The sequence below is a fragment of the Drosophila nasuta genome, chromosome 3 (assembly GCF_023558535.2).
Source record: "Drosophila nasuta strain 15112-1781.00 chromosome 3, ASM2355853v1, whole genome shotgun sequence".
Taxonomy (NCBI): domain Eukaryota; kingdom Metazoa; phylum Arthropoda; class Insecta; order Diptera; family Drosophilidae; genus Drosophila; species Drosophila nasuta.
The window spans coordinates 24342505-24357000 of NC_083457.1; the positions used below are offsets into that span (position 1 = coordinate 24342505).

General features: G+C 38.6%; 2 protein-coding genes across 7 annotated transcripts in view; one reads left to right on the forward strand and one right to left on the reverse strand.

The window, feature by feature from the left end:
• LOC132789468 (cyclic nucleotide-gated cation channel beta-3) overlaps positions 1–10181 on the reverse strand; it is an 86445-nt gene extending 76264 nt beyond the window's left edge. For 2 of the 6 annotated variants that reach the window (XM_060797510.1, XM_060797509.1), the window contains exon 1: positions 7883–10180. The gene's annotated coding sequence lies outside the window, so the exon portion shown is untranslated. Of the gene's footprint in view, positions 1–7882 lie in introns of all 6 variants that reach the window. The other 4 variants (XM_060797511.1, XM_060797512.1, XM_060797514.1 and 1 more) reach the window with 4 other exon arrangements.
• A 454-nt stretch (positions 10182–10635) lies between these two features.
• LOC132789470 (ATP synthase subunit alpha, mitochondrial) lies at positions 10636–13866 on the forward strand. The gene is made up of 4 exons (XM_060797516.1): positions 10636–10823; positions 11602–12182; positions 12244–13045; positions 13117–13866. The coding sequence occupies exons 1-4, from the start codon at positions 10764–10766 to the stop codon at positions 13324–13326; spliced, it is 1653 nt and encodes a 550-aa protein (XP_060653499.1). The 5' UTR covers positions 10636–10763; the 3' UTR covers positions 13327–13866.
• The last annotated feature ends 630 nt before the right edge of the window (positions 13867–14496 follow it).

Here is a 14496-nt window from a genome sequence, read left to right on the forward strand (position 1 = left end):
GCCGTCGTCGGCTGTCAGTCAGTTCTGTAATAATACTGCAGCAGTACAGCGTCCTCCCTTCCCTCCTTCTCTTGTCCCTTAGTGATCTAGAAACACGCTCAACCCACGCTCACGCCTGATTATTATTGACAGTTGCCGCCGTCAGAGATTGTTCGTGTTGCTGTTGCTGTTGTTGCTGTTGCTGTTATGGCTCTCATTTTAGTCTCATAAATATGCAAATTAATCATTTGCGGAAATTTGCATACTTAATAAGTTGCTTTAATTAAATGTTCACGCACGCATGCCTCACAATCTTTCCCCCAGGAATCGAGAATCCTTTTCGCCCAAATGCCATTTTAAAGCGCCAACTTGTTAATTGCGCGCAATCCCCACCGCACCCCTTTCCCCTCCACTTTCTTTCCTCTTGCCTAGCACCTCTTTGACCTACCTCATGGCAGCGAAAAAGTATTACAAAAACCATTCACAATAAAGTGTCGGCTAACAAAAAATAACGAAAAAACAAAAACACAACAAAAAAATAAGAGTCAATAAGAAAGCATCTTTAAAATTGTTAGCTAGCAACAGCAGTAGCACGAAATGGAAATAAGAGAGAGCTGCTGCCAACTGTTTTTCATATTTAGGGGCACAGTCACGTTCCAAAGCGCCGCAACGATCCCAAAAACAATATGAAAGAAGCCCAACAAAAACTGTTTTTATCTGCATGACGCTGGCAATCTTCATTTTATTTGATTTCATTTTTATGAATACCCTAACCCGAGCATAGCGAGAGAGAGAGTAATTTAAATCGGTTACGCAACTTCTGACAGATTGCTTAAACTACAAATTTTAGTTTTGCAACAATTTGCTAAAAACAAACAACATGGCATTCCTTTTGCGATGAATCTGAAATCTAATTTCATTCCATTAAAGTTTGAACTGAAAATATACTTATGTTTTTTTCGAATTATTCTGCTTTGTAATGACTTTTGCGCATTTGAGAATTGATTATAATACGAACAAAATATAAATATCTTTATTTGCAACGTTGGTGAAATAAGCTTTATAATTATGTCATTAAATTATTAATATAAAACATGGAATATAAATATTTACTTAATGTGATGTCTTTCTTTAAATAAAATTTCCTATTTTCGTGATCAGATATAATTGAAAAGAACTTCAGCTCATCTCTTAACAGATTTTCTAGGGTATGGGATTTGCGACACCTCAAAGTTAGCTCCCGCTGCTTGTTTTTTATGTGTACAACATTTTCGAAAATGAACAGCCCAAAAAAAAAGAGAGAAGATATGTATGTATATAACTTGTATATAGACACATATACATACATATATATGCAAACTGCGAGGCGCAACCAACATAAATTAACATTTTTATGCGCCGCTGCAATGGACGAGAGCTCCAAGGACCAAAATCAGCAGCATCTACAGCAGCAACAACAACAATAGTAACAACAACAGCAGCAACAACAACAAGAGAAACAGAATCAGAATCACAGTCAAAGCATAAGCTTGAAAATGGGCGCCTCTCTAAGGCTCCGCATTATTTACGATGGGCCTGACACTGCCAAAAGTGGGCGGCAGTTGATGAGGGGAGTGTCTGTGTTATGTTGCTGTCTCTATGGAAGTGTTTGGGTGTGTGTTAGTGTGTGTGTTGCTGTGTGTCTGTTGTGCGTGGCCATTCACATTTCTTCATTACATTTCATTTTATTTCAGTTCAGAACAGCCACGTTTATTTATTTGCCATTCGGCAGCGTCTTTGCCCTTTGCCTGGCTGGCAAATAATTTTAATTGGTTTTCCACCCACACCACAAAAGTCTCTTCCCCCTCTCTAGTTCTTCTCCACCTTCTCCTCAAATTGGAAGTGACGGAGAAGTGATTTCATTTGTAATATATAGTTTTGTGTTGATTGCCAACTTTCTTGGCTGATACACAAATGCTCTCGTGACACTTGTGTTTTGTTTGTTAATTATTATACGCGGGTTTATGTTTTAGTATAATTAATAATAACTTTATTGATTCTTCAGTAAACTCCGCTCTGAGTCGTGATCAGCTTAAGACTAACTTATAATCTAAGCTTTCGAAGCTATGAAGTTTCGCGAGGTAAAAGCTCACTTATACATCATGTGTACATACATATGGGATTTTATTATGTATGCATGTAAGTATATATGACACCCCGCGCGCAAGTTTCGACAATATCTTTGTTGAAAATTAATTGTATCTTACAATATTTTTATCGAGCTTACATATTAACGTCTTGGTGGTTATATATTCGTTTAACTTGATCCTTATAAATTTTATGATTTGGGTTGTCGACAGATACGAGATAATTACCCTCCTGCTCATAACCTTCGATACGTTTATATTTTGGTTGTGATTTACCTACTTTATTATTTTTGACAAAATCGTTCTTAAAATTATCATTAGATTCTATAGGTTGTTTTGACATAAGCTTTATTTTATTGTCTGCTATCTTTTTAGATAGTTTTTCAATGTCTTCAGAAGAGAGTAAATTATTTAGAATATCGATTGGCCTAATGTTAGTTGTATTATGGATTGTGTTGTTGTATGATATTATAGCCTTTAAAACTTTGTCTTGCACGCTATCTTTATTGTTAGGATCCGCATTGAATAATCGTATGTGTTCGTTTAAAGTTAGATGAAGGCGTTCAATATCTGAATTTCCAGTTTTTTTGTATGGGGTCGTGAAATGGATCTGGACATCATTGTCCTGGAGGTATTCCTTAATTGTTAGTATATTAAATTCATTGTCCGTAACAATTTTCTTAGGTTTTCCTAGATATTGGAGTCTTAGTTTAATTGCGTTAAGCAGAGAAATCCATGATCGGTCTTTTAAAAAATGTGTTGTTGCATATTTACTTAATTTATCGATTGTAGTAAGGTACATGATATTTCGTTGTGGAAACCATATATCCATATGAATTATATCATTCAGTTTTTCAGATGATTCGGTTATACAATAATTATATCTGATTGGGCGGCGATCATATTTAGCTGTGTTGCATATATTGCAGTTATTAATATACTTTTGAATTTCTTTTAACAAATTAGGGTAATAATATAATTGCTTAATTTCTAACAAAATTTCATTTATGCCCCTGTGGTTGTTTTTTAAGTGTTCATTTTCTATAATTTTTAACATTTTCTCTCTATCTGTAACGTCTTTTAATAGTATACATGATTTCAGAACTCTTAAATTTGTATTGTTGGAGAAATATTGTCTATAGTTTTCTTGGAACATTAAATATAATTTTGTGTCTTCGCAATAAATTACAACTAATCCTTTTTCGGGTATTATTTCTTGCATGACTTTTAACAATTTTTCGGCATCGCCTTTTGTTTTAACAATGTGTCTAACTTTCTTTTTGTACAAGATCTTTGTGGATCGTGAATCGTTTTCACCAATGTTAAGTATTATTTGAATTTTAAAAATATTTAGACATTTTTCGGTAATTGGGATAAAGTTTCGATCGTCCGATATTGCAGTGTGGATGGTTTCAATATCGTCTAACTCGCTATTAAATAATTTTATTAGCTGTTCGGAGAAATCCTGATTTTCATCTACGACGTTTAAGACGTTGATACGGAGATTGTTTTCTATTTCGGCCAAAAAAATATCTTCGCTATCTATCTCGAGGCTGTCTTCGTGTGCTTTTGTGCTATTGGAGCTTGGGATTCTACTGAGGCCATCCGCCAAAGCGTTTTCTTTTCCTTTGATAAAGCTTATATCGAAATCAAACTCATTTAACTGAATTTTCCAACGTTGAAGTTTTAGGTTTGGCTCTTTTAAATTGTTTAGCCAAACCAAAGGTTTATGGTCTGTTTTTATCACAAATTTTCTTCCGTACAGGTAATGCTTAAAATATCTGGTTGCCCAGTAAATGGCTAGGAGCTCTTTCTCGATCGTACTATAGTTTAGTTCGTGAGTTTTGAGCATTCGACTCGCATAGTAAATGACTTTATCGTCTTGCATTAAGACCGCTCCTAACGCATAGTTGCTTGCGTCCGTAACGAGAGTAAATAGTTTTTTAAAGTCGGGGTATACTACAATTGGTTCGCTTGTGATTAGTAATTTAAGTTTATCAAATGCCTCTACGAAGTCTTCATCTTCTAAGTTTACTCTCGAATTTTTCTTCAAATATTTTATAAGAGGCTGTGCAATTTTTGAATAATCTTTTATGTACCGTCTTAAATACCCTGCCATGCCCAAGAAACTTTTAATCTCTTTTTGATTTGATGGTAGTTTGATTTTGTTAATTGCTTCGATTTTGTTTTTAGAAGGTTTTAGCCCTTCTTGATTCACTATGTGCCCTAAAAACTCAATTTCTTGTTTTGCAAATTGACACTTGTCAATCTGGAGTTTTAGGTTTGATTTCAATAGACAATCAAATATGGCCTTGATATGTTCAACATGTTCTTCTATGCTCTTAGAAAAAATGAGAACATCGTCCATATATACCAAACATATGTGTCCTATGAACGGCCTAAGTACGTTATTCATAAGGCGTTGGAATGTGGACGGAGCGTTTCTTAATCCGAATGGCATACGCAAGAATTCGTAGTGCCCACTGGATGTAGAAAATGCTGTCTTATGTATGTCATCCGGATCCATCTCGATTTGGTAAAACCCTTTAGCGAGATCTAAGCTTGTGAAAAACTTACATCCACCTAATTTGTCAAAAATCTCGTCAATATTGGGTATAGGAAAACGATCCTCGATTGTCTCTTTATTTAATTTACGGTAGTCGATAACTAACCGCCACTTCTTGAGATTTGAGGCATCTGTCTTCTTCTGGACCACCCATAACGGACTATTATATGGACTATTAGAGTGTCTAATTATTCTTTGCTCGAGCATCTCGTCTATTTGTCTGTTAACCTCCTCAGTATGGATCTCGGGATATTTGTAAGCTTTTGAGTAACATGGAATATCGTTTCTTGTTTTAATGCTATGTTTGACTTCGTTAGTAAAGGTCAGATTTTGATAGTTCCTATAAAAGAGGCAATCATATTCATGTACGAGCTCTTCTAGCAAAGCTTTTGATTCCTGATTGATATCGATTTTTTTGGATTGAGTTATTAAGACTTATAAGTTTGTGTGTTATATTAATGTCATCTTGTATGAAAAGTTTTAGAGTGACGTTATTAATTATTAACTTCCTGTTAGGATAATCTATGACGGCATTTAAATCGTTTAGAAGGTTCCCTCCTATTAGTCCGTCGAAATTTTGATGAAAATTATATTCGAGGAATTCACACCAATAATTTTTTATATTAAATTCCTTAAATGATGGGAATCTACATAATTTTTTTTATTTTAATTTCGTTTCCTAAAGCTCGTATTTTTATATCAACATTGGTTTTCCATTTTGGGTTACAGACGTTTTCGTTAATGATGCTGAACTCTGCTCCAGTATCTATAACGAAAAGTAGTGTCCTAACGTGAGTTTTAATTTCTATATAGGGTAATCTTCTGACCCTACCGATTGAAAATTTCCACTCGATTGATTAATTTCCATTGGTTCCGAAGACAGTTTATTTTGCCCAGAGGACTGGCTGTTTCGGCTATTTGTTGACATTTTTGAGCATGCGCTAGCTGAAGTGTCTTTTGCCTGTTTTTGGCTATCTTGGAACCTTGAGTTGGTACTGAGTTTATTATTGCCAGGTTTGAAGTGGGTTTGCTGGCCTTTATTAGAATCGTCCGTCTGAGGTACTAGTTGCTCATTAGAATTTTGATTATCATCACTGAAATTTGACCTATAGTTTGGTTTACTATTTTTATTAGCTTTCCGGAAAGGGCCGTAAAACGTATAATTCTGATGTCTAGCATCCTCGATGATTTTATAGGCCCCATCTAATGTTTCTGGGTTTCTAGCGAAAATCATAGTCTTAGTCGGCTCTGGCAAGTTATCTCTAAATACTCGCAAGGCAATTCTGTTTACTTCGCCTGTGCTGTATGTCTCATCGTTGTGTGTAAGTATACGATTATGCAAGCGATTTGCAACATCGTTAATTTTGTCATAATATTGTTCTATTGTACCGTCTACCCTACACATTTTAAGCATGTCCATTAAGTTATCGCTGTTTTCTTTTTCTCCGAAGTTTTTCAGCAAAATTTCTTTGAGTTTATCCCAATTTTCGATTTTACCGTACCTGTGAATAACTGGTCTTGATATTCCTACACATTTATTTCTTACAAAGCCGAATAAGATTTTTCCCGTTGCATCGTCGTAACCGGCGAGCATTGGCATAATTGCTTCAATTTGCGAAATAAAGTCTGGCAATTGGTTAACATCGGTGCCATCAAAGTCTTGTACATTTTTCAAGCAGTTCAAAGTTAAATTAAAGGCATTGATACTAGTAGCATCCATTTTTAACTTATTTATGTGTAAATTACCCAGACAAGAAAAAGTTTTAATTTATGTTTTATGCTTTAGAACCACGGTTTGTCAATTGTTGCTTCGCGCCGATCGCCTTGTTCACAGTTTCCAGTCGTAGCGGTAAGAAAAGCTTTTAGTTTACCTTCTCCAAGTTCTTCTTAGTTTTTTCGTTCTTCCTTCTTATCTTGCTCTGCGTGTTACATAAAGTGCTTTTATCACGTGTGCGCTTTGTATTTAACGATGTCCAATACTATATTTTTTCCTCTGTTAATGTAAAATATAGTACTAAAACACGCAATTTTAGAATTTATAGTTGTCGATATTAGGTAGCTGTAGTTTTATGTTTTAAATCCTCGTCGCCAGTTTTGTGTTGATTGCCAACTTTCTTGGCTGATACACAAATGCTCTCGTGACACTTGTGTTTTGTTTGTTAATTATTATACGCGGGTTTATGTTTTAGTATAATTAATAATAACTTTATTGATTCTTCAGTAAACTCCGCTCTGAGTCGTGATCAGCTTAAGACTAACTTATAATCTAAGCTTTCGAAGCTATGAAGTTTCGCGAGGTAAAAGCTCACTTATACATCATGTGTACATACATATGGGATTTTATTATGTATGCATGTAAGTATATATGACAATATAAGTCTACACATATTTATTTATAACCTCGTCAGTCATGTTTATTCATCTTATTACAAAAGTTGTAGTTTGCATTGGTCGACCGCAATTGCAAAATCAAATTGCTTTATAATTTGCATAAATGAGTGTATTCGAATTTAAAATCAATTTCAGCACATTTTTACACACACACAGAACACAAAGAACTTTTTCTTTATATAAGAGCAAAGAAATATTAAGAGCATATTTTGTTTCTTATACTATTCATTCAATTCCATAGTACAATTGTGGCAAGCAAAACTATATTTGATGCGAAATTCACTCAGGGGCTATATTTCCAATCAGGTACAAATCATTTTCATAAAAACAAACAAAGAATCTCAAAAATATTCTCTCTATTTCAGCAAAGGCAGATTCCCATTTTGTACTCTTGCTTTAGTTATTTTCATTTCCCCCTCAGTTTGCTCAGAAAATTGTATTTTCCAAATGGAAGCATACTTTTTGGGGCAGAATAGTTTCGGATTATAAGTGCTTGAATGTAAATGCAAATTTGTAATATTCAAATAATTCGCTGGCCCTTCCCATAAAAACTATTTTAATTATTAATGTGCTTTAAAAGCTTTTTTGCACAGCAGCGCAATAAGTTTTAACAGAAATGCAATGCATTTTAAATGCAAACTAAAAATTGTTTCGATGTACTGACGTCAATAATTAATTTATTTTTAAAATTCCACAATATTTATTAAACGATTTCAGTAGAAAATTCATTGACCTCTAAGAGTAAAAATCTCATAGAATTTCGCTTGAATTTCATTATTTATTTAATTAATTATCGTGATTATGCTAATGATTTACTCACCTAACGGTATTCGTTTCAATTCCAATTGTCTCACAGTTATTACTTAACCAACACTGGATGTGCTCCTTTGTGTCTCGTTTGCGTTTGCGTTTTCGTTATCTTTTGTTTTGCTTACGCGACGTTTCGAATCTATTTCTATTTTTTGTGTGTTTCTGCCTCGCTTTGCCAGCTCGTTGCAGGTTTCACTTTCTTTTCAGCTTGTTGCTGTTGTTGTACTTATTGTTGTTGCTGCTGTTGTTGTTGTTGTTGTTGCTATACACTGGTTAGCACGCCATTGTTTAGTATGCGGCGTCCATCATTTGGAAGTCAGCGTTACACATAACACAACACACATGACAAGGGGGCCACAAATGTTGTTCTTATTGTTGTCGTTGTTGTTGTAGTTGTTGTTGCTGGGCACATTTCGCAGAGAATTCATTAGGCATGCGGGAATTTTAATTTCACTTGCTCACACACGCGCACATATGTGGCGACATATTTCTCAAACATTTTCGCTGCGTGCGGCGACGACGGCGACGGCGAATCGACGACGTCAGTTTTTTATGCTATTGCTGCTGCTACTGCTGCTGATGATGCTTTTACTTTTGCAGTTGTTGCTGCTGCTCGCAGCTTCTGTTTTGCTTTTGCTTAGGCGCTTTTCAATTTGCATGACGGCTGACCTTGCTCTCAAGTGGAACAAAAACTATGCCGCACTCACACACATGCATCACACATACAACACACATATGCAGCAGGAGGCGCGAGCAACGACCGAACCGAACCGTCACAACAACAACATGGCGACGGCGACTGCGACTGCGAAGAAGAAGGTGAAGCAGAAGGAGAAGAAGCAGAGAACGAACGCGCTGACAGCTGTCAAATATTTTCGTTTTTTCGTTTTTTTTTTTTTTTTGGGAGCTCTTCACAGGCGCACAATGCAGACCGCGATAATCTGCGGCGGCCGCTTCGGCAGCAGCGCAAACAGCAGCAGTATAAAGTACGCCTCGATTACCATGCCTTGCTTTCACATTCGTTGGGGGTGATGGTGAGGAGGAGTGAGGGGAGCATGCCGTACACGTTTAATGTTCAAGTCAAGTGCGAAGCTTATGCGCCTCGAAATGTGCGCGTGACTGCGTCTGTGTGAGTGTCTCTCAGTGTAAGTGTATGTGTGTGTGTGCTGTCTGTGTGTTGGTATGTTTTTGGGATGCTGCCTTGGAACGTTGCTACGTTTTCTTTTGTTCTACGCGCGCGCGGGGGCTGCTGCTGCTGCTGTTCTTGTTGTTGTAGTTGTTGCTGTTGTTGCTGTTGTTGCTGCTGCTGATGCTGTGTCGCTTGATGACAAATTTTGCGCACACACGTTTGTTGTCTCCCCCCCTCCAAACGAAATAACTTTCAGCTTCTTTTTCGTGCACTTTACAGCGTTTATATTTCTATTTTCGCTTTTCTTTTATTTTATTTATTTTTTTGTTGGTTAGTTTTTCGTTTCGTTTATTTTTGGAGATTGGATTGCCAATTGCCATTTGCTATTGTGGCTTTGTCTCTTTGTTGTCTGGCTGCCTTTCTCGTTTTTTGAGAATAATTGGCAACGCTAGTTCAACGTCTTGTTGCTGTTAGTGTTGTTTCTGCGGCTGATGCTGCTGCTTTGTTTGCATAATTAAGCGAGTGATAAGCTTGCAATGCGACATGCTCGGACATGCTTGGACATGCGGGGACATGCATGCCATTAGCACGTGGCAATCATTTGGCATCGATTGCGATTCTGATTGCGATTTTACCCCTCTCCGAAAAACAGCTGCTCGGCCGCGGCCAGCTGCAAAGTATGCAATGATAAATTATGCTTTACCCGAAATTTTCCGCACAACATACAAATGCAAATTTTTCGCCCGTAATCGCATTTCAAGTTTCTCCAGAGATTTTCATAACTGTCGAAAGCAGCAATTGAAGCGGTACTTTTTCTTTCTTTCGATTTTCTTCCTTCTTTTTTTTTGCGTGGCTTTTTATTAATGCGATTTTCAGTTTTCGCTTTTCACATTGCTTTTCGCTCGCTTTTCAATGCAATTTCACACATATTAAACGATTTAAATTCCACTTTTAATTTTTTTCTTTTTTCTGCGTTTTTCTTCTTCGCTTACGACTCCGTTTCACCCAGTCCACATGCTCAACACATTTTTATTATATTTTACTTCATCTCATCTCATTTCAGTTTCATCAACGCGCGCTGCGTTCACAGGACCGCACAGACTCCGACTATGAACTGGCAAAGTGTTTGGATGCCTCTACATTTTAGTACTAAAAATTCCGCGGCGTTAACACAGCATCTGGAGTGTCGTGTGTGGCGACGACACGCTCTCTTTGTGTGTGTAGAGTTTCGCAGGATGCTGCTCTCCGCTGCTCGTGCTCGTGTACACTTTCCAGCCCTAAGACCCCCAAAAACACCGAGCAACAAAGCAGAAGTAGCATCACGGCAAAATCTCTACACCCATAACATTTCGTTAGCTTTGAGCTGTTAACTGTTGAGCAGAGTGGAGTGGCGGTTCGCTGTTAAATGAGGAGTTACAATTTAACTTAGTGTGACCAGCTATGCGGAAAAATACCAAATATACTGCACAAATCGATATTGTTATAAACAACACGGTTGCATTGACGCTTTTCGGTAAATTCTAATTTACCAATGCGACCATATCACACGTCTTCTATACTTTTTGGTATATAAAATACAAAAAATACCAATTGTGAAAGTATATTCAGGCGATCTGGCTGCTGGGCACACAGACGTGCAGCGAACGTGAGCCGAACGGCAACCATCTTTGTGAAAAATACCTACGAGACTGGAGAGGAGTTGGTGTAGGAATTAATTATTTCTGCGGCATATTAAAAGTTAAAAATTAAAAAAAAAATAACGATGATTTCTGCTCGCTTGGCGTCGTCGGTCGCACGCAACTTGCCCAAGGCGGCCACACAGGTATTGTTGCAAAAATAAAGTGCAAAACAAACGCGTAAAGAAAAAAATTATACATCACAAAATACCTCTCCCCATATAAGATAATCAAACCCAATTGGCAATATTTAAATAGTTGAACTTTAACCCAACAATGTTTAATCCAACTGGATTACACTTACAACCAACCGCTGCTTCATTTTCGCCACTTTCCAAGTGAATAATTGGCAAAATGTTCTTACATTTTTTTGTCTGTTACGCAATGCAGCAGACAAATCTGCGACCCCAAAAATAATTACATAACAATTGTCCAAAAGTAAATGATGCGCTGGTAATTAACATTTCACAAACGTACTTAAATTTTAAATTGAAGTGTAATTTTCAACCAAATAATTCTTCTGTCAAAGGTTACATAATTTTTGTCACCTAACTGCAGCAGCAGCCGCTGCTCGTTGGCAATGCCCAGCTTTTGAGGTTATGTGCGTGTGAAAATCAATTTTGCAAATCGAAAGGGAAAATCCGTTAAGTGATGCGTAAGCTAAACTAAAGTAGCAAGAACTCGATATAATTTCAACAACAATTGGAAAAGAGTGAAATTTAATTTTATCATTTACAATGTACTGTTGTATTTGCTGCCCGGCCTGGTCAATATTAATGTGCGAGAGCGAGACAGCAGCTGTGCCGCTCATGTGGTTATTCAATTCTTGTCCCGCCGCACTCTTCTTGCTCCTTACATAAGTTGAACACGATTGAGAGACATATAAATATTTGATTCAATATTAAATTGAATTCCAACACACAGGTTGCCTGCAAGGCTGCGTACCCAGCTGCTACTCTCGCTGCCCGTAAGTTCCATGTTGCCAGCACACAGCGCAGCGCGGAGATCTCCAACATTCTGGAGGAGAGAATCCTGGGCGTTGCACCCAAGGCCGATTTGGAGGAAACTGGCCGTGTGCTCAGCATTGGTGACGGTATTGCTCGTGTCTATGGCTTGAACAACATCCAAGCCGATGAGATGGTGGAATTCTCCTCGGGCCTCAAGGGCATGGCCCTCAATTTGGAGCCCGACAACGTCGGTGTTGTCGTCTTCGGTAACGACAAGCTGATCAAGCAGGGCGATATTGTCAAGCGTACCGGCGCTATTGTCGACGTGCCCGTCGGTGATGAGCTGCTCGGCCGTGTTGTCGATGCTCTGGGTAATGCCATTGACGGTAAGGGCGCTATCAACACCAAGGATCGTTTCCGTGTCGGTATCAAGGCCCCCGGCATCATTCCCCGTGTCTCTGTGCGCGAGCCTATGCAGACTGGTATCAAGGCCGTCGATTCTCTTGTGCCCATCGGTCGTGGTCAGCGTGAGTTGATCATTGGTGACAGACAGACTGGGTAAGTGAAATCCCTTCGATATGTAGATGCTCTTAACTATATGGTACTTTCTATCTTGCAGTAAGACCGCTCTGGCTATTGATACCATCATCAACCAGAAGCGTTTCAACGAGGGTCAGGATGAGTCGAAGAAACTGTACTGCATCTACGTCGCTATTGGCCAGAAGCGTTCCACCGTCGCCCAGATTGTCAAGCGTCTGACCGACTCCGGTGCCATGGGTTACTCCGTCATTGTGTCGGCCACCGCCTCCGATGCCGCTCCCCTGCAGTATTTGGCTCCCTACTCTGGCTGCGCCATGGGTGAATACTTCCGCGACAAGGGCAAGCACGCCCTGATCATCTACGATGATTTGTCCAAACAGGCTGTCGCCTACCGTCAAATGTCCCTGCTGCTGCGTCGTCCCCCAGGTCGTGAGGCCTACCCCGGTGATGTGTTCTACCTGCATTCGCGTCTGTTGGAGCGTGCCGCTAAGATGTCCCCAGCCATGGGTGGCGGTTCATTGACTGCCCTGCCCGTGATTGAGACCCAGGCCGGTGATGTGTCCGCCTACATTCCAACCAACGTCATTTCGATCACTGACGGTCAGATCTTCTTGGAAACCGAGTTGTTCTACAAGGGTATCCGTCCCGCCATCAACGTGGGTCTCTCTGTGTCCCGTGTGGGTTCCGCTGCCCAGACCAAGGCCATGAAGCAGGTCGCCGGTTCCATGAAGCTGGAGTTGGCTCAGTACCGTGAGGTCGCCGCCTTCGCCCAGTTCGGTTCCGATTTGGATGCCGCCACCCAGCAGCTGCTGAACCGTGGTGTGCGCCTTACTGAGCTGCTCAAGCAGGGACAGTATGTGCCCATGTCCATTGAGGATCAGGTAAAGCTACTAACAGCATCTTGATATCATATTGAATTCACTATTATCCTCTCCTTTTATCTGCTTCACAGGTTGCTGTCATCTACTGCGGTGTGCGCGGTCACTTGGACAAGATGGATCCCGCCAAGATCACCAAGTTCGAGAAGGAATTCTTGCAGCACATCAAGACCACCGAGCAGGGTCTCCTGGATACCATTGCCAAGGAGGGTCAAATCTCCCAGGCTGCTGATGCCAAGCTGAAGGATGTGGTCACCAAATTCATGTCCACCTTCCAGGGTTAAACAGCTAATAAACAGTTCTACGAGCAGCAGCAGTTATATCATAGATATTGGGGCAAGCAAATAAAAAATGGATTGCAATTATTATAAGCCGAAATCAACGTTAATTAATAATTATGGAAACTGCCCAAACGCTGCGCGTTGATGAAGCAACAACCACATCAACTAAAAACAAAACAATTACAACAACAAGAAAACTACACCCTAAGAAAATATAAACAAAAACATTATAAAAACTCAAGAAAACCTACTTTGCGCATTCATGTTTTCCTTCGCTGTGCGGCTCCGTGTATCGTCCTTGCCATACACACACAAACTGGGAGAGAGAGACGAAGAGAGAGAAAGCGGGACCTATACGGAACCAGCAGCGAGGATCTACTTCGAATTTCAGCACTAGTCGAGTCTAAAGAAACCGTACTTCTGTTGTTCTAGCCTAAACTATAATCAATATTTGTAATATTGTAATCGAGAATAGTCGAAAAATACCCGTTTGTGGATGATTGTGAAACGATGAAAATAAAAACGATACTAATTATACACTTACATACATCATGTGGATATCTATGAAAAGTGAGCACTATTTGAAGATTCTGTGATCAGAGGGAAATGTTATTTATCGAAAGGGATATGATAATTGTTACTTTTATTTTGCAATAAAATTGGATACACAATTTAAAGCGTAGAATAACCTCCAAAATGTTTAGTCTTTTATAGATAGTCTTTAAGGAGAGTTTTAATAGTATAGAAAAACTTATTTAGATGTGATAGGAGAAATAATATACATTTTTGTGTGATAAGAAATTTAATGCTTAGGAGACTAACGTTCTATTAAATAACCTTTAAAGTAATCCTAAATGGATAGTATTAGGAGAAGAGATGAGCTGTGGATCCAATACTAAATTCAGTAAGGAGAAAAAGCGGTATGGAGACTCTCATTATATGAAGCAATCATAAGTGTAGTTAGAAGTATTACGAAACTGTTCGACCCATCAACTAATCTGCAAGCTGGCTATAATTTACTACCAGGACTGTCGATCCCTAGCTGAATAATATGCTATAGCTACACAAATGTTTCGAAAATAATTTAAATTTTAGTAAAATTTACATTAATATTAAGACTACTCAGATTTACAAAATAAATCTTATGCATAGGTGCTTAAAATCCGTAGTTTG